The following is an 18,737-nucleotide window of genomic DNA, read 5'->3' on the forward strand; positions in this document are numbered from 1 at the left end:
CTGGGAATTCCAATTTGCATCCAGGGAGTGGGGAATTCCCATTTTCAGCTGAACAGGCTGATGATGCCAGTTCTTTACCATTAGGTACTTAGCTATGTTAAGAGCTAGGGTAGGAGTATGGCCAAATTCTCTACTGTTGTAATTCAAGGCATGACTTCAATGGAGTTATGCCAGCAGACAGTTTAATCCTGAATTTACATTACTGGACTGTAGGCAATAGCTCTCTGTGTGGGGGACAGAATGCCAACTGCCCGTCTTTTCAGTCTCTAATCCAGACTGCAACATGATGAGTGGTCTGATCTGATTAAACGATCACATACATTGTGCTGTAAGTAAGGGGTGATCTCCACCAGCCAGTTTGTGCATGAGTATGTCTGTTTATTGTATGCACATTGTGTCTGCTGCCAACTAGCAGCCACTAGCTGGACACTGAGCTGAGTCCCCCTTCACAGTAGTTTACCCTCGTGTAACTCCATTGGGTTAATGGAGTTATTCCTGACACATCAGGTGCAAATGATATCAGAATTAGGCCTCCTGGCTTAATCTTCAGCTGTGCCAGAGCAGATCTCAGTGCAGCTGAGTGAGACGTGGGAGAAGGGATGCAAAGCTGACGCTAAGATGGATTTCTGCTCCTTCTTCCCCTACTGCTGGAGCTGGATTTAAGACTGCTCTAAATTCTACCACCTTAAAATGGCCCCAGCGGGCCATTCCACAGGTGAGGATCAGACCTCAGCAAGTGTCTCAAATTGCTTTCTAGTCATTATATTACACGTGAGGTTGTCTTTCTGAGTATGGGAAATCAAGGACCAATGGTTTTTATTTACTGAGCACTGAACATCACTATATGTTAATCACAGGAGTTTCTCTCACTCCTGAAACAATACTTGCTTTACTTCACTGTGCTCCTTAGCTAACCACGGTGACGTAGGTTATCCCTACGTGGGAAAAGCTCTAGATTTCTACTTTAAAAATTGCCACTTGTGGAGTTCCATTTGGCCCCACCTGACCCGGGACCTGTGCACAACTCTTTAGGTGTAAGCAGCTCTCCGGGTGTCGTGATGTCTTCCACTGCCAACAGCTCCACCAACACTCCCCTTGTGGGGCCTGGCTACTCCTGCTGAGTCCATCAGGGGACTAACTCGCAGGAGAGTTTCAGCCTGCAATGCATGTGAAGAGCAGGAGCGCTGACCGTACAAAACAGCTGCTCTTCGGTGCATGCATTTTCTCTGCCCACAAACTCTTACTATGTGGGGCGGAGGGGGAGCCTCACGGTGCCTGGAGGCAATGGAGGGGGGTTACGTTGATGCTGAGGAGATCAGAGCGCACTTTGCTACTGCACGTTGTGCAGTGAAGAGTAGCATGTGGCTTATTCTACCAATTGACTCCTGTTGACCATTAAAGGGACAGCATCAACCTGAAATTTGTCGATTGTAAGAAGTAAAAGTTATTGCAGGTGCTATACCTGCCCTTGGTCTTTAAATATTTTTCCCCCACCCTATCCTCATTGGTGTATGAAGGATCCACACACGAGGGAACAGGGAAATGATTTCACAAACTGTTGTCTAATGCATGAAGTAAACAAGTACACTGAAAAACAGATCAAATCATATTACAGGAGGATTAGGACTTATCTGTAAAAGAGCAGCTCATACATGTTGAAACAGAAGGATGATTTAATTCCCCAAGCTGTGGCCCTTTAACTGCAGCTAGACAGGCCCAGATTGATAAACGTGACTTTTTAATTTTGCACTTGCAAAATTGTGCATGTAGATACTTGCATGCAGAAAACTTCAATGTATGTGGGAAATTTTTTCATGCACAATATAGGCTCTGGGCCAGATCCTCAAGTGGTGTAAATTGATTTCAATGCATCTGTATGGATTTACATCAACTAAGGAGCTGGCCTGTATTTAAGACTGAGTGAAACAAATAACCCAGCTTTGGGACAGATCCACATGGCCCCTGTGCACCACTCTAGCGATGCAAAGAGGCAATACAGCAAGTTTAACCAGCTGGCTGAAATTCCCTAATGTGGCAAGCCCAAGTAGCCCAGAGCTAGCACGACTGGATCTGTGCCATTGTCTTCAGGGGCATGATTAAGGGAAGCGGCATGCTCCTTTATAATCTGGCAATCCCCAGATGGCATAATAGCCCCTTGGGGGCTGTGCACCTGGCAGAACTTTGAGCAGCCATGAGAGGTTATAGGATTAGCCCCAGGAGTGTGGAGCAGTAAAGGTGTCTTATAGCTACTTTCCCACTCTCCTCCCTCCCTGCCACCCCCGCCACCCCCGGCTCCCAAGCTGATGCTGTGTTCTGCTTTGCCACAGCTAAGGCGCGAGACCCCTACATGAAGCAGCATGGCAAAACTTATTTTACCATATACACTGAAAATTGTATATTGAAATCCTCCTGATGTATATGTGTGTGTGTGGGGGGGGGGGGGGGGGTTGGGGCAGAAGAGTGAGAGACACCCAAGGCTCCCGCAGCTGTTGCTGCTGCCTGGAGGTGGCGTGGGGAGGGCTTGCCAAGAAGGGAAGTCTCCCAGCCCTGAGGGGGGTGGGGAAGGGAAGGGGATATACTGCAGTTACTTTAAGAGCCCCCAACTATTGCCAGATTTCATTGCACTTGAGAACGTCTACCAGGAGCAGGAAAGAGAACATCTGAAAAGAAGGTACCCTGGCTAGCTAAATACTTTCTTCAAAATGCTATTAACTAATTGCCACATTTTGAAATGCTGCTTAAATGGGTATTTGGAAGAAACTGAGTTCTCAGCATTGGGTATTTTTCTGAGCAGGCTGCAGTGCCTTACACACACACACCAGCTTTATGCTACCTCAAAGAGAAATCTCTTATCATCCAATATCTGCAATTTCCCTTTAATTGATTTACTCTAGAGAAGTAAGTGGAGGAAAAGTTTTTGTCCCCTTTTTCTTGAAACCTGCAGGGTGTGGGAGGTGATTTTATTGTCTGGGTGTCTGTGGGCAAATCTTCAGATATTTTGTGTGTTTAAAATATGTAGAAACCCTATACAAGATATGATAGCATTCATTTCAAACACTTTCTAGTGTTTTGGACTCATGATGCAGTATAATTTATGTGTGTGTATTAAATCAGGGTAGAGAATTTGTGAGAGTCACTCACCAGAGATATTAATTCACCACTTAATCTGCAGTGATGCCTTTTTGGAGGGTTATGTACGTACATATGTATTTAATCCTAACCCATGGAATCTCCCAAATGTTTCAAAGTCTTGCTATTCCCAGACAAACGCTTTTGTGGTTGGGTTTATTCTTTCTTCTCTTTTTCATATATTTTGACCTTCCAAACCTCAGGGGATTGTAATCCATTGTTAGACTGATGCTTTCTGCCTTTGTTTTATTTATGTGAGACTGAAAATGTGTAGCGCATTGGCATCGCACACTTGTTATTTGTTTCTCCCTCTTAGACGTGGGGCTATAGCTCACTTTTCTTTTCTCTTGCTCTCCTTTTTCCTTTTAGGGGATTGCAACACTGTAAGAATGTCTGAACCAACGCACGCTGACAAAGAGAAAAAAAAAACAATTCCCCCTAGCCTGAGTGGCCGCAGAGCCCTCCCTCCAAACATCTCCAATGCTGAAGAAGATGAGGTCCCTGTCATGGAGATGACTGGTTTGGTACCTAGGGGATTTAACCTGAAAGGTACAGTGTACTGCACATTTTAAGAGTTGAACCCTTTCTATATTTCCAGTAGCTACGTTTATGTCTACGAACTAAAACAAAAACACTTGTAATAACAAAGTTAGGTAATAATAATTTGTTGTACTTCTGTAGCTCCTTTCATTTGAGGATCTCAAAGGCCTTTACAGACCTTAATGAATGAAACTTTGCACCATCCCCGTCAGAAAGAGGAAAGGAAATTATGTCTGTCTTACAGGCAGAGAAGTTGGCGCACAGAGAAATTAAGTGGACTGCCCCAGGTTCACGATGTCAAATAGTAGAGGGAGGAGGAAGATTCAGGAATATTTTGAAACTATAACACTGAGTTCAGTTCATTGTGACTTGTGGGGGTCATATTATTTGTTGTTCAAAAGCGTTCAGATGATTGCGGGTTATTTCTGAAAATGTTTTCAAATCTTGAATTAGTCTTTAAAATTACCAGAAATTGCTTGTTATGCTCCTGGTTACAAAGTTTACAATCCGGGATCAGAACTGATGATACGTGACTTGTATGTCAAACAACACTGAGTAACAGTTCTAAGTCTTTGGAACAAACAGGTTCACATGCCAGCTGAAAATAATATGAAAATCAGGACTGATGCTTGAATGATTCACTAACCTAAGAGGCTAAATTTATAACAAACATTATTTGAAATTAATAGGTGAGCTAGTTCCACAGAGCAACCAGGGCAGTATGATATAATAATACATGAAACTCCTACAACAATTTTCAGCCAAGGATCTCAAAGTATAACAAAAGTGGGTAAGTAGTAATATCCCCATTTTACAGATGAAGAAACTGAGGAATTGGAGAGCTTTAGTCACCTGCTCAAAGTTGCACATGAAGACTGTGTAGCCTTGATCCTTCACCCTAATCCTGTGCCTTAACCACAAATTCACCCACCCTTCCCATTCTAATACATAAATGTTTCTTTAATAAACATCACTTAAAAACAGGCAAGAAACTGTCGTGTTAAGAGTGGAACCATGGGCTATGCTTTTCAAACATCCTTGCTGTTGTATGTTGGTTTGTGTTTTGATATACTGTAGTGGAGTGAAACATGACATAAGAAGGTCCATCTCAGACTACTGTGGATCTCAAAGGAGAAACATTAATAAAATCAGGGAAGCCTAAGGTCTTTGGAAGCCTGAGAGGAAGATTAGAGAAGTTGTGTTGTGCGCCCGAACCAAAGCCCATTAAAGTCAATGGAAAGACTCCCACTGACTTTTGAGAAGCTTTGGATCAGAACCCATGTATAAGGGTAGAGTTGGGGGAGATTTTCATGGGGTTTTTCCACCAACAAAATTAAAGCTTTCAGGGCAAGTAAAAGGTAGTGAGAAGCCTGAAACATCCTCCTCCTGCCTCACTGGCAGGCCGAGAGATTATTAATGTACAAGGCAAGGAAACTGACGGCCTAGAACTCAGCCTCTAACTAGATAAGTGTAGAGGTTCTTTTGTATCAGAATGTGCTGAAGGGGAGAATCTGCCTGGAAAGAGTCACTGCTTCTGAGGGGACTCGTTTCCCTCACATTATCCCTTGGCAATGTTATTCCAGCAGAACTGAGGGAAAATGCAGTCGGCATAGCCAGAAAAATACATTTTGAAAAGGACCTGCAGGGTGTTTGATGGTGATTGGGGGGAGGGGGGAATTGCTGCTGTTTTCACCGCATTTTCAGAAATAACAGTAGGAATTACCTGGCCTCTTATTTTTTAGACCAGCATGTCTTACACATAACTCTGGCTGAGTATTGCATTTTGGGGTTGGTGCTTGCTGCACAGAGCAGGTGCAGTGTTGTACAGACAAGCACAAGGTAAGAATTTGCCAGCAGGACAGGACGTGCCAGGGAGCCGAGTCCTGTGTCAATGAGCATGCTTTCTGCCTAAGCTGCTTCCATGCCAATGCTACCACAATATCTCACAATCGCCAAACGATTTTATATTCACAGCACCTCTAGGACATAGGAAGTGCTGTTAGTCCCCCATTTTACAAATGGGGATAATAAGTGACTTGTACAAGGTCATACAAAAGTTTGTGGTAGAAGAAGGGACTGAACTTTTAGCTCTCAGGTCAGCACCCTGACCACTGGACGCATCACGTTCCACTCTTCCGCCAACTGCACAGAAGTCCCACATGCAATTTCTGTCAATAGGGGGTGCTGCAACTTTTCTGTGGAGTGTTCCTGCATTGGGAGGGAGTTGAGGCGATGCCATGAGAGAGCAGCTTTGCATAACATCATCCACTGGGAAACTCATGAGATTTCCTGACATAAGTTAATGATCTTGTCAGCCTTGTTATAAATGGAGTGTTGGTAAATCGGAGGGAGGGAGGTGAGCAGATGTCCCAGGCACGAGGAAAAAAATTGCTTTGGCTCTGACAAAATATTGGCCTCAACCTCCAGGGTTCTGTTAGTTCACCATTGGCTGTATGCCTCTGCTTGTAAGAAAAGGATCTAGAGCAAACTAGAGTGGGAAATGGGGAACTCAGGATTCCCAAATGGAAAAGTCACATAGAATTAAATAAAGAATAGTAACCTTGCTCTAGAGTGTTTAAACCTGCTGATCATTCTAATCAGGAATTGTATCCTTTCTATGGGCAGCGTTTAAAATTCTATATAGAGAATGTTTATCATGTATCCTCTCTGTGGGTGGGGTTATGATAAACTTTCTTTATAAACAATTTTAAACCCCAAAGTTTGTCATAACTCCATCCACAGAAAGGATACAACTCCCTATTAGATCGATCAGCAGTTTTAAAAACTCTAGCGCAAGGTTACTATTCTCTGTTTAATTCTATAGGATTCCTGAGTAACTGCAAGAAAGTTTAGTCCCTTTTAAATTCCACTGGACTTTTCCAGAAGGGCAGCAGTAAGAAATATTTTGAGCATTTTTACATGAAACAGACATTTCCCTCTCTGGTTTGTTCTAGATTGGTTTCCCACAAGGCAGCATACAGCTGATGATGAGAAAAGACAAGGACATACTCCTGCAACCCTTATTCATATGAGTATAAAAGAATAGCACAAGTATGTAGTAGCATAATCAGAAAGGCTAAGGCACAAAATGAATTCCATCTAGCAAAAGAAATACATTACAATAAGAAGAGATTCTATAAATACATTAGGAGCAAAAGAAAGACAAAGTAAAGTACAGCCCCTCTACTTAGTGGGGGAACAAGAACTAATAACAGACAACACGAAGAAGGCGGAGGTGTTTAACACCTATTTTTGCTTCAGTCTTCACCAAAAAGGTTACTTGTGACCAGATACATAGCAGAATTAATAACAAGGGGGAAGGAATGCATGCCAAAATAGGGAAAGAAGAGGTTAAAAAATACTTACGTAGGTTAGATGTATTGAAGTCAGTAGGGCCTGATGAAATTCAACCTAGGGTACTTAAGGAACTAGCTGAATCAATCTTGGATCCATTATCTTTGAGAACTCCTGGAGGGCTGGTGAGGTCCCAGAGGACTGGGCAAACATAGGACTTCTCTTTAAAAAGAGCAACAAAGAAGACCTTGGGAATTATAGACCAGTCAGCCTAACTTTGATATTTGGAAAGATACTGAACAAATTATTAAACAATATGTAAGCGCCTGGAGGATAATAGAGTTACAAGGAATAGCCAGCATGGATTTGTCAAGAACAAATCATGCTAAACCAATCTATTTTACTTCTTTGACACAGTTACTTGCCCAGTGGATAGGGGGAAAACTGTAGATGTGATTTATTTTGATCTTTAGTAAGGCTGTTGACACAGTCCCCCATGACAATCTTATAAGCAAACAAGGGAAATATGGTCTAGATGAAATTACCATAAGGTAGGTGCATAACTAGTTGAAAGATCATACTCAAAGAATAGCTGTCAATGGTTCTCTGTCAAACTAGGAAGGTGTATCAAGTGCGGTCCCACAGGGGTCAGTGGTGGGTCTGGTACTAGTCCATATTTTCATTAATGATCTGGATAATGGAGTGGAAAATATGAAATTTGTGGACAACACCAAATTGGGAGGGGTTGCAAACACTTTGGAAGACAGGATTAGAATTGAAAATTACTTTGACAAATTGGAGAATTGATCTGAAATTAACAAAATGAAATACAATAAAGACAAGTGCAAAGTACTACACTTTTTAAAAATGAAAGTCACAACTACAAAATGGGGAATTACTGGTTAGGTACTGAACAGGCTCTGGGAGTTATAATGGACCACAAATTGAATATGAGTTAACAATATGATGCAGTGACCAAAAAAACCAAACAAACAAAAAACACAAGCTAATCCTTGGTGTATATGAACAGGAATGTCATATGTAAGACAGGGGAGGCAATTGTCTCACTCTTCTTGGCACTAGTGAGGCCGTAGCTGGAGTACGGTGTCCAGGTTTGGGCCCCACACTTTAAGAAGGATGTGCACATATTGGAGAGAGTCCAGAGGAGACCAATAAATATGATAAAAAGGTTAGAAAACCTGATCTCTGAGGAAAAGTTAAGAAAACTGGGCCTCTGAGAAAAGAAGACTGAGCAGGACTTGATGAGTCTTCAAATATGTTAGGGGCTGTTATAAAGAGGACAGTGATCCATTTGTTCTCCATAACCACTGTAGGTAGGACAAGCAGTAATTGGCTTAATCTGTAGCAGGGAGATTTAGTTTAGATGTTAGGAAAAACTTCCGAACTATAAGGCTAGTGAAGCTCTGGAGTAGGCTTCCAAGGGAGGCTGTGGAATCCCCATCATTGGAGGTTTTTAAGAACGGGTTGGACAAACAGCTGTCAGGGATGGTCTTAGGTATACTTGGCCCTGCCTCCGTGCAGGGGCTGGACTAGATGACTGCTTGAGGCCCCTTTCAGCCCAGTATCTTTATGATTTACTTGTGAGTCCTTATCTACACTTTAAACAGCTTCATCAATCAGTACCTGGTAAATAATAATCTTATAAAAGGAATAAATCAGGTACATGGCCTTCATTAATGCAGCTGTGAGGGCCTACACTTATTTTTATTCAGTGGCCAGAGCAAGGGGGGATGCAGAGGGGATCAGTGACATAGGATGTAGCTCATGGTAGGGTTCTCGGGTGCAGGAAGGTCATGAATGGGGACTGCACTTGCCCGGCAGAGCAGTGCCTATCTCCCCACTTTTGTGCCAGGATAGAAAAGGGAGACTTGGGGCAAAATGGGTGAGGGATGAGTGTGTGAACTCTGAATCTACTACTCCACAGATCCTCTGACCACAACTCCTCCACCCACAGAAAGGACAGGCTGGATTCTGTGCCTCCCTGCTTCCAAGGAGAACCTCTGTGCAAAGCTGATTTACTTGAGCAGTATACAGAGGTCTGTTTTAGCTCCTAATTACTTACATATCACATTTGTTCATCAAATTATAATACCTGGCCATTTATATAATGCTTTCCAAGCCAAATTCTCCATGATTGTAAGGGAGCACAAGTCAGTTTAGAACAGAGCCACACTTGCTTACCCAGCTGTGAGTTTGGCCCTGCAGTCTTCAATGGAAAGTGAAACATTAGCTTACAAATTCCTAAAATGAAAGATGGGTGTGGTTTTTTTTCCCCTAGTTCAGCACTGGAAACTCATGCTGACAGTTGATAATCAAGGGGTCCAATATTGACCAGTAATAAAGATCCTACAGGCAGATCCTTTTGACTGAGGGTGTGTAAAGTTAAATAGAATCCAGCTCATTCTTTCATAGCTGCATTGATGCTAGCAGGAGCGTGGGGGAGTTGGTTTTGTTATGAAGTTAGCTAATATAAGTTAAGTCTGTTCCCTGTGGCGTGAGAAGATGCCATTTTTGCATAGTCATTTATCTAACTCTAACCGCAAGTATCTCTGGTATTTTTCAAACAGGCTGGGTCTATATGACATAGCTGATCTCAGCAGGAAATGTCAGCTGGAGAATATTTCTTTAATTATAATTCTCAGAACTTTGTTTCTGTAGTTTAAAATAGACTATTCAGGGAAGGGTATTCATCTTGCAAATTATTTCATGAAATGATAATGAAACATTAGGCCAAATATATTCTGTGTATTACTCCATTAACATCAGTGGATGAACTGGACCTATTTTCTGTCTAAGGTTCAGTTCTGGTACTCCATATTCAAAAGCACCCACAGAAACATCTGATGAAGTGAGCTGTAGCTCACGAAAGCTCATGCTCAAATAAATTGGTTAGTCTCTAAGGTGCCACAAGTCCTCCTTTTCTTTTTGAGAAAGCTTAAGAAAATTCTGGGTCAGATACCCAGATGGTGCAAATGTGCATAGCTCCATCGAAGCCCAATTCCTGACTCTATCACTGACTTGCTGGGTGACCTTGCGAGAGCCACTTACATGTCTCTGGGCCTCAGTTTCCCCAAACCCACCTGTGTTAAAGGTCTACAAAAGAGAGGGCCAGATCCTCAGCTGGTGTGAACTGGCATAGCACTGTTGAAGCTGGTGCAAACTGGCATAGCTGCAGCCACATTTGAACTCCATCAGTTTATGCCAGCTGAGGATCTGGTCCATGATCTTTTTGCAAGGGCAGACACATCCAGAGAGGAAAGAAGGAAGACAAAACTTCCTGATACGGGGTGGTGGTGAGGTAAAGCTCCGCCCCTTATGTCAAACATTTTTAAGTTGAGGTGTAGTAACTGGAAGCATTTACTGCTGATGTTCTGTGTTATGGGGTGTCTGCTTTAGAACAACCACCAAAAGGACTTTAAGGGGTTGGTTATAAAAAATCACATCTTTTATAAAGTGCCTTTCACCCAAGCATCTCAAACCACTCTACCAAGGTGGGTGGTATTAACTCTATTTCTCAGAAGAGGAAACTGAGGCACAGAAGTGAGACAGGGAATTAGTGGCACTCAGAAATAGAACACTGGTCTCCAGACCCCTAGCCAGGTACTCTAGTGACTAGGCACCGATGCCTCCCTACTTTCAGCTTGGAGGCAGGATTTGGGACTAGATATGGCTTCAAGCTGAACTTGAACTTTGACCCTCAGGTCCATCAATTTACAATACATACAGCTTTCAGACTAGCTTGGCAGAAAGCAGTTTTTACAGGAAGGAACCACTTTAATTATTGGGCATTTATCACAAGTCACAAAGCAATACCAGCTAAACCCCCAATTCTTCTGTCTTGTCATCAGATAGTCTAACCGTGACAATTAACCCATTGTCATCTATATGGGAAATCGAAATTTCACTCTGCTCTACCAATAAATGGCTACACAGGCTGTGCATTAGCTTAATTTAAAGCTGTATTTTTAAAAAAAAAAAAAAAAAAGCTTCATCCCTGCCTGGGAGATATCTTCAAGGGAGGATTGGGCAGGAAAGGAGGAACCTAAAGGGATTTCAAAAAGGGGTGGGGGAGCAGCTTTAAATTCCACCAGAGGCAGCTATCGCAGGGATAAGCTTATCAGCACATCCTCCAGCTGCTCTAGCCACACATCCTCCCTGACTAGCACAGTCTACTTGTTGAGTTGAGCTTTCCCCCTCATAGAATCATAGAATATCAGGGTTGGAAGGGACCTCAGGAGGTCATCTAGTCCAACCCCCTGCTCAAAGCAGGACCAATCCCCAATTTTTGCCCCAGATCCCTAAATGGCCCCCTCAGGGACTGAACTCACAACCCTGGGTTTAGCAGGCCAATGCTCAAACCACTGAGCTATCCCTCTCTTCCCCTCTAGGCTGCTACCATTCTCCACAGCTGAAATTACCCTTCCTGTCAGACTTTCTGCTGCTGGGGCTGTGTGCCAAGGCCTATGCCTGCAGTGTAGACACAGGAATGAATCTGCCCAAGTTTTTGCAAAGATCTTGCAGGGCACAGACACCATCTTCCTCCACGCCCTGGGGGTGCTCACCCCTCCTGTGCCCCGCCTCTTCCCACCCCCCTCTACCCCTGCCCACCTCTTCCTGCCCAGTTCCGCCCCCTCCCCCGAGCGCATCCCATGCCCACTCCTCCCTCTCCCACCCAGTGCCTCCTGCACTCCTGATTGCACGGGGCAGGAGGCGCTGGGAGGGAGGGGAGGCACTGATCAGCGGGGCCGCTGGCGGACGGGAGACGGGGGAGTGGGGAGCTGGCTGCCAGTAGGTGCTAAGCACCCGCTAATTTTTTTCCATGGGTGCTCCAACGCCTATGTTGCAGGGCACTAGCCATACGAAAGGAAAATGCTGAGTGCATAACAAGCCAATATACTTTGGGTATCTGCCTTAAGGAAAATACAGAGGATTCTGTAGGCAGGAATGTTGAAAGCAAGCAAGCCATAGAAAGCGAATGGAACAGGAAAAATACTAGCTTTATGGGAGCTTAAATAGGTATTTATGTGGATACCTACGTCATAAAGTCCTAGTAAGCTCCCTCTCACAGTCACGCTTTAGATAGAACAGAAGGAGCTCTTGAAAAGTTGACTCATGCAACTGGCGACAGAATGATGCAAGTTCAAATCACAGCATAACTGAATGGAAGTGCTCAGTGGGGGATACGTGTTGTGAAGCATGGTGAAAATGAAGATGGGGAAACAGCTTGTGACATAGTTTTACCATAATGGTAGGATGAACCCTCTGACTGCTACCAGTATGTTCCACTCCGGTGCACTCAGAGATATGCCTTATTAAAGTGTTCCCATAACAGGCCAATAGGATGGCATATGAGGCAGTAGATTCCCCGCCGCCTCCAACTGGATAACCACAGTTCTCTGTGTTGCTGAATTACAATTTAATTCAGAGACAGTAGTATTGCCTCCAGTATGCATTATGTATCTGCATCATTCATGAGACCTTCTTTAAGTCTCTTAACTTTAGTAATCAGGATTTCATCCAGGTATGGGAAAAATTCTAATGTATTGTGCCCAAATATATACGTTGTTATAATTACCAGGATCACCAGTGTTTTGGGATAGATACACCTGTATATGTGTGAGTGCTGCAGCTGTTCTAGCCCAGGGCTCATTTTAGGAACAAACTACCGCTGTGAGCCCATTTGAGATAATAGCATGAAAATTTTCTGCAAGGAGTTCAGGTACCCTGGTGATAAGTATGATATAATAACCTGAGTAGAAGATTTAATTAAGTTGTTGTTATAGTGATATTTTTCCCCGTGAACCAAGCAAGTGGGTCAAAAGAAGCAGGGCCAAAATTTTCAGATGTGGCCTCTGATTTTGGATACATATGTTTTTGGATCCCCAATTTAGGGTCCACCTTTGGCCTGCTTTTCAGAAGCGCTGACCACATGCAACACCCATGCTTTCAGCTGGACCAAGGTGTCTCAAGTTGGGCACCCAAAATCAGAGGCTATTTTGAAACTTGTTGGGCCAAAATGAAGCAGAGGAGACCATCCCACTGCTGTGCCAAGAACAAACACTCTGATCATTAGCAAATATGAGTAATGCAGGGCTCAGGTTGAATTCCTGATCCACTTGAACCACCCCTGTTCCAATTTGACAAAGGAGCTTGACTTTCAGCAAGCTCGGGTTGGGCACCCTGGTTTTGTTGTGATGTGATATTTACTTTGTAGTGTTGTGACATCTGCTCAGAAGAGCCCAGTATCCAGGTGCTCATACCTTGAGCACCAGGAGGAGGAGGTCTGCTTCCCTGTGTAGCCAGCCTTTTCCTTCCACCCAAGCTCTGGAGAGTGCCTCTTTTGGGATGGTTCCCGGGGATACCCAGGGGTGTGAGGCACCTTGCTACCACCTGCCAATAGTGTGAGGAAGCCTTTTCTGTACCTGCCATGGGTGAGCTCCCCAATTCCACCAGCCACGGGCAATGCAAGCAGTGCCCTCTAAGCCTCACAGACCATGCTGTTACCCTACAGACTAGCAATTGGCACATCCCAAACCCCCAGCCCTCTGTCTCCCTGAAGTGTCCAGCCCTTGTTCCATTGGACACACTCAGTATTCACAGATTCACTGCTTCCACAGAAACAGTACACCCCAGCTCTGCCAGTTCTACCTCACATCACCACTCTGCTTAACTCACAGCACTTAGATATGTTTACAGTGAAATCAAGTGTAAGTTTATGTAAAAAAGTGTAGAGATTCAAGTGTTAGCAAGAAGTAGTATTGGAGACAAATGGTTACACATACAATCATAACACACATTCTAGAGCATAGACTTAATTAACAAGATCCTCTCATGTCTTGTAGAATATTGTTTACCCCCAGAATCCTTGCAGTACTTTACAGCCAGGTTGGCTGTGACCTTCCTTTCATTAGACATGCATTCTGCCAGTTTGCCTCCTAGGTGAGGGATCCCATGTGTTTCCTTCCACCCCAAGATATTCCATACCAATCCTTGGAGTTTATTCAGAAACAGGACGCACGCACGCACGTGCACACACACAGCCTGCTTATTTCTCTCTTGTAGATTTTACAATCCTTAACTCCTCCCCAGGCTCCGCTAGGCATACATTGTGAGGCATTCAATACCCAAATAACCAGACAGGGAGATAGGTGTCTGTTACCTCCTGCCTGAAAGGAAGATGTCCGAGGCATGTCATCTTTTGGTGAGCTACCTTAACTCCATGACCTTAAGGACCTAATTTTCAGTACAGAGACATAATTCCTTAAATACTATCCATACGTACATGGCCTGGCTCTGGCTCTTAGCCCCTGAGGCCCTGCCCCCAGGCCGGAAGCTGGATCCACCTTGGGGTAAGAGCTGCACGGGCCGCTGTGGGGAGCCATGGCCCCTCCACTTGCCCTGGGCTGGGGGCACAGACGGCGGGGACACAGGCCAGGGGCTAGCTTTTGGAGCCCCCCACCCCAGGAAAGTAGAGGAGCCTGGGCTCCCTAGCCCAGCTCTGGCTCCCAGTTGAGTAGGGGCATGACCCTGGGTAAGAGGAGGGGCAGGAGCAGGGCCTCATAGGGGGAGGGGCCTCTTGGCCCCCCACTTTTAGGAAGAGTCTGTTGCCCCTGCCACACTCTGTTTCTCATCCTGCAATCCTAAGCCTCCTGCACTATTCACCTTCAAGCTTCTGCAACCAATGAGACAGGGAACCTATATAGTCAACAGCCTCACTTGTGACACAGCCCAGATTCACCCCTAGAGCACTGGACTATTTTATAACTCATTTCATATAAGGGGCCTGATTCTCCTCTCTCGAACCCTACAAAGACATTTACACATGTGCCAAGTGGGTATAAAATGTAATCAGATGATGATTTTCCTCTCCACTTCAGTGGGGCTATTACCAAGTAAGGTACTACTCAATGTGAGTGAATGAGCAGGATCAGAGCCCATAAGCGGTATGGTATCAGTATGAAACAAAGAAACTGATTTCCCCCCCCCCCCCCCCTTTTGTGTGTGTACCTAGATTTTCTGGAAGTTAAGGAAGTTCACATGTTCAAGGGTGACCAGGATGTTAACAAGCAGGAGCACCATACTGACAAGTACTACCACCCTAAGTTGATTGTACGCCGTGGACAGCCTTTCCTTATCCAAATTGACTTCAACCGTCCTTACAAACCTGAAAAGGACCAGTTCTGGGTGGAATACCTTATAGGTAAGTGCCAAACAGGAGCAATGTAGTGTTAGCAAAGTAAAGTTTATAGAATATCTATATCTGTTCCAAATAATATAGTATCTAAGGGCCTGATCTTCTATTAAAGTCAGTGAGACAGTAGGATGTGCTTAAAGCTGAGCATATGCATTAAACGCTTTGCTGAAATGGGGCCTGGATCCGGCTAGCCTTACTCATTCATTTAAGTCAATGGAACTACTCATATGAGAAATGTGAGCAGGGTTTGTCCCTCTATGTATATTCAAAAGCTGTACTTTACTATATTGGATTGCCAATGTTATCACTGGTTTATGTTTAGGGGCAAAATGATAGTGGTGGTGGGCAGATTAGAAAAACTTGTTACAGTAACTCCTCACTTAACATTGTAGTTATGTTCCTGAAAAATGCTACTTTAAACGAACTTATGTTAAGAGAATCCAATTTCCCCATAAGAATGAATGTAAATAGGGGGGGTTAGGTTCCAGGGAAATTTTTTTCGCAAATATTCCCTGCGGAAACTGAATGTGATGATGAACCCACGCTATCCCACTGGAGCACACCACTCCCTCCACTTTCCAAAGTTCCGGGGGCTGCATGTGTGTGTGAGACAGAGACAAACCGTGTGTGTGTGTGTGTGTGTGTGTGTGTGTGTGAGAGAGAGAGATGCGCATTGCCCCTTTAAGTACACCACTCTACGTACACTGTCTTTTTAAGTAGATCAGCAAGTTGAGAGAGCTGCTGCTGCCAGCAAGCTCCCTCAGTCCCGAGCCCTGTCGTGTCTCCCCCTCCCTGTTCTGTGGAGATGGGGTACAGGAGTGGGGGGAGAGGGACACCCTGACATCAGCACCTCTCTTCCCCTCCACCCACTGCACAGCAAGCAGGAGGCTCCCAGGAGCAGCTCCAAGGCATAGGGTAGGAGCGGCACACAGCAGTCGGGGGAGGGACACCTGAACTGCCCAGCAATTGATAGCCAGCTGGTCGGCCACTGCACAGGGAACTTAGGGGAGCTGATGGGGGGGCTGCCGGCCCACCCTGGTTCCAAGCCCCCACCAGCTAGCTCCAACAGGCTTCCCTTCCTGCAAGCAGTAGACAAAGCAGGTGGCTGCCAAACAACGTTATAAGGGAGCATTGCGCAACTTTAAATGAGCATGTTCCCTAATTGATCAGGGACATAACAAAACAATGTTAAACGGGAGGATGTTAAGTGAGGAGTTACTGTACTTGCAATTTTGGAGAATCTAGAGAAAAGAGCACGAGATTGTAGTCAGGAGAAATGGCAGAAATGTGTGTGTTGATATAAAAAATAGTTCTATGCACAAGGGGAAAAACAGAACACTAGAACTGTGAAAGTTTCTATAATGTGTACTTGCAGCTCAATATATATTAAACTGGAAAATTCTTAGGCAAGGGGGGAAAAAGATTGCAACCTTGGAATCAGAAAGGTATTGCAATCATAAAGATCAGATCATGAGTCATCCTGCACAACTACTCAGGAGAATAAGAGCAGGCATATGGTGACCCCTTGCACCAGATACCTCCATCACAGGGAGAGGAAATGACCCCCTCCTCCAATGCACCAGCCAGTGCAGACAGGGGATAGGCTGCAGGATATGTCCTTGGTAAAGAAGGGGGAAAGCGAGAAAGCAGACTGCAAGTCTGAGTCACAAACTGCTTCCCACTCTGCTTCTGGGTCAGCGCAGTCATACGCTGCCCCATACAGAGGGCTTTTGGTACAGTCACAATTTCACCGAGTTCTCTCTCAATTTTTTTTCAGACATCTCTGTTCCTTCCTGTTATAGATTGTGTATAAATTGGTTTGAATTGACATTTAATATAGCTTCCTGAGAACTGCATTTTAAAACTTGTATTACTGATTTTTTTTCTGCTCTTGGATTATGATCATATATCCACTTATTAGATTTGTTACTCTATCTTTTAAACATATACATGATGAAGAAGTTGCAGTCTGCAGTTCCCCCCGCCTCCCACTCTGTTACTTCTCATTTCAATTAGGGTTAGGAGGCATGTTGTGGTAGTCTAATGAGCTGATTGGCTAGAACATCCGTAAGTGCCTTAAAATTTAATATGCACAAAGATTATTAGTCCTTTTGGGGATTTAATTGAATTCAAGGCTTTTCCAATTCATCTTTATATCTTTAAACAAACAGCTATAGATTGAAGAAGTGAAAAATGGAAAGTTTGTTTGTTATTGCATTGTGTGATGTATGATGAATAAAACAAATTTCAGAATTCTTTATAAAAGTGATCTTTGTTTTTAATTTTTTTATTGAAGAATTCTAAAACTTTTTAGATTCATTTCCCATACATAACATGATGCAATAAAACAAAGTATACATGTGCATCGACAGGGCTCTTTCCCAACATACATCTTCCAAGTTTCACACCATGGCTTCATGGGAATGCATAGTGTACTGGTATGCAAGGGGCAGTGTCTGGTATTTCAGTGGTTGCAGAAGAACCTATGATCCAGTGCTCATTGAAGTCAGTGGAAAGACTTCCCCCTAGATCACATTAGAGATGGATCTGAACACTGTGGAGAAGCTTGCAATACAAACCCAGTTCCACATCATAACTTTACAATCGACTCCTTTCTTTATGATGCACCAAACCAAAACCCCAGAGCCAAACTTTTTTTTCTTTTTCTTTTTAAAGCTTTGGAGTGTTTGAAATCCAGATCCATCTGTTGGGGCTTGGTCACAATTCTAGTCCATGTTCTGTGTAATTCAGAAACAAACGTTGCATTTCCCAACTTCCAAATGCTCAGCCCAGCCACTGGCCTCTCTCATCCTGACTCTAGTCAGTCCCTCCAGTGCTGTGTCTGGACCAGGCCAGAGAGAAGTCACCAGCAAATAGCTACAGCAAACCTTTTTATTAAACAGGAGCACAGTGGGAAATGATAGTCACCTCAGACATTTAGAGGGATGAGCTAATGGACCTTGTTCTTTAGCTTAGGGGCAGCAGCACAGGGTAGTCTCCTTATGTGGCCCACCTGGCTGAGTGGGACAAAGCCCTACCTTCTGCCAGTCAGAGCCAAACTTGCTCAGTGTGGCCCCGTCAATGAGTGGCAAATTATTTCCACAAATCTAAATCCATATTCAGCCATCCTGCTATTTCTTGCTGAGCATCTCGTATGTAGTTCTTTTTTGCAGTCTCATGTTCGTAGGTTCCAATGGGAACTGAAAGCACTCGAGCACCTCTTAGGAAACCCTCAGCTGTAGGTAAGCAAGAGAACAAGGAGCTAGTTTTTATGAAGGAAGACTTAGCTGCTTTTCTCCTAGTGATTCAAAGTGCAGTGTTTCAGAGTTGCTATTCTTTCCGCAGGATGTCTTTCCCTGAGGAGATGACAGAATTTCACAATACTTAAAGTAGTGAGCATCCCTTGATTAGTGAAATACTTGATGGCAGTACACTGTTTAATACTTGATGCTGTTGGGCAGCAGTCAGACCTGCAGCATGTTTTCTGATCATGGTGCAGGACATAGCTTCCAAAAGGCAAGCAACGAGCTGCTGCTCTATCTGGTGATAAGCTTCCAGC

General features: G+C 44.1%; 1 protein-coding gene across 1 annotated transcript in view; it reads left to right on the forward strand.

Annotated features, from left to right (window-relative positions):
• Positions 1-2,558: 2,558 nt before the first annotated feature.
• The window catches only part of F13A1 (coagulation factor XIII A chain), an 88,805-nt gene continuing 72,626 nt past the window's right edge, over positions 2,559-18,737 (forward strand). Inside the window, exons 1-3 of the mRNA XM_073332122.2 lie at positions 2,559-2,671; positions 3,499-3,678; positions 14,996-15,184. Of these exons, the coding sequence (XP_073188223.1) occupies positions 3,519-3,678; positions 14,996-15,184 (349 nt within the window). The 5' untranslated portion in view covers positions 2,559-2,671; positions 3,499-3,518. The remainder of the gene's footprint in view (positions 2,672-3,498; positions 3,679-14,995; positions 15,185-18,737) is intronic.

This window comes from Lepidochelys kempii, chromosome 2, assembly GCF_965140285.1.
Source record: "Lepidochelys kempii isolate rLepKem1 chromosome 2, rLepKem1.hap1, whole genome shotgun sequence".
NCBI lineage: Eukaryota > Metazoa > Chordata > Testudines > Cheloniidae > Lepidochelys > Lepidochelys kempii.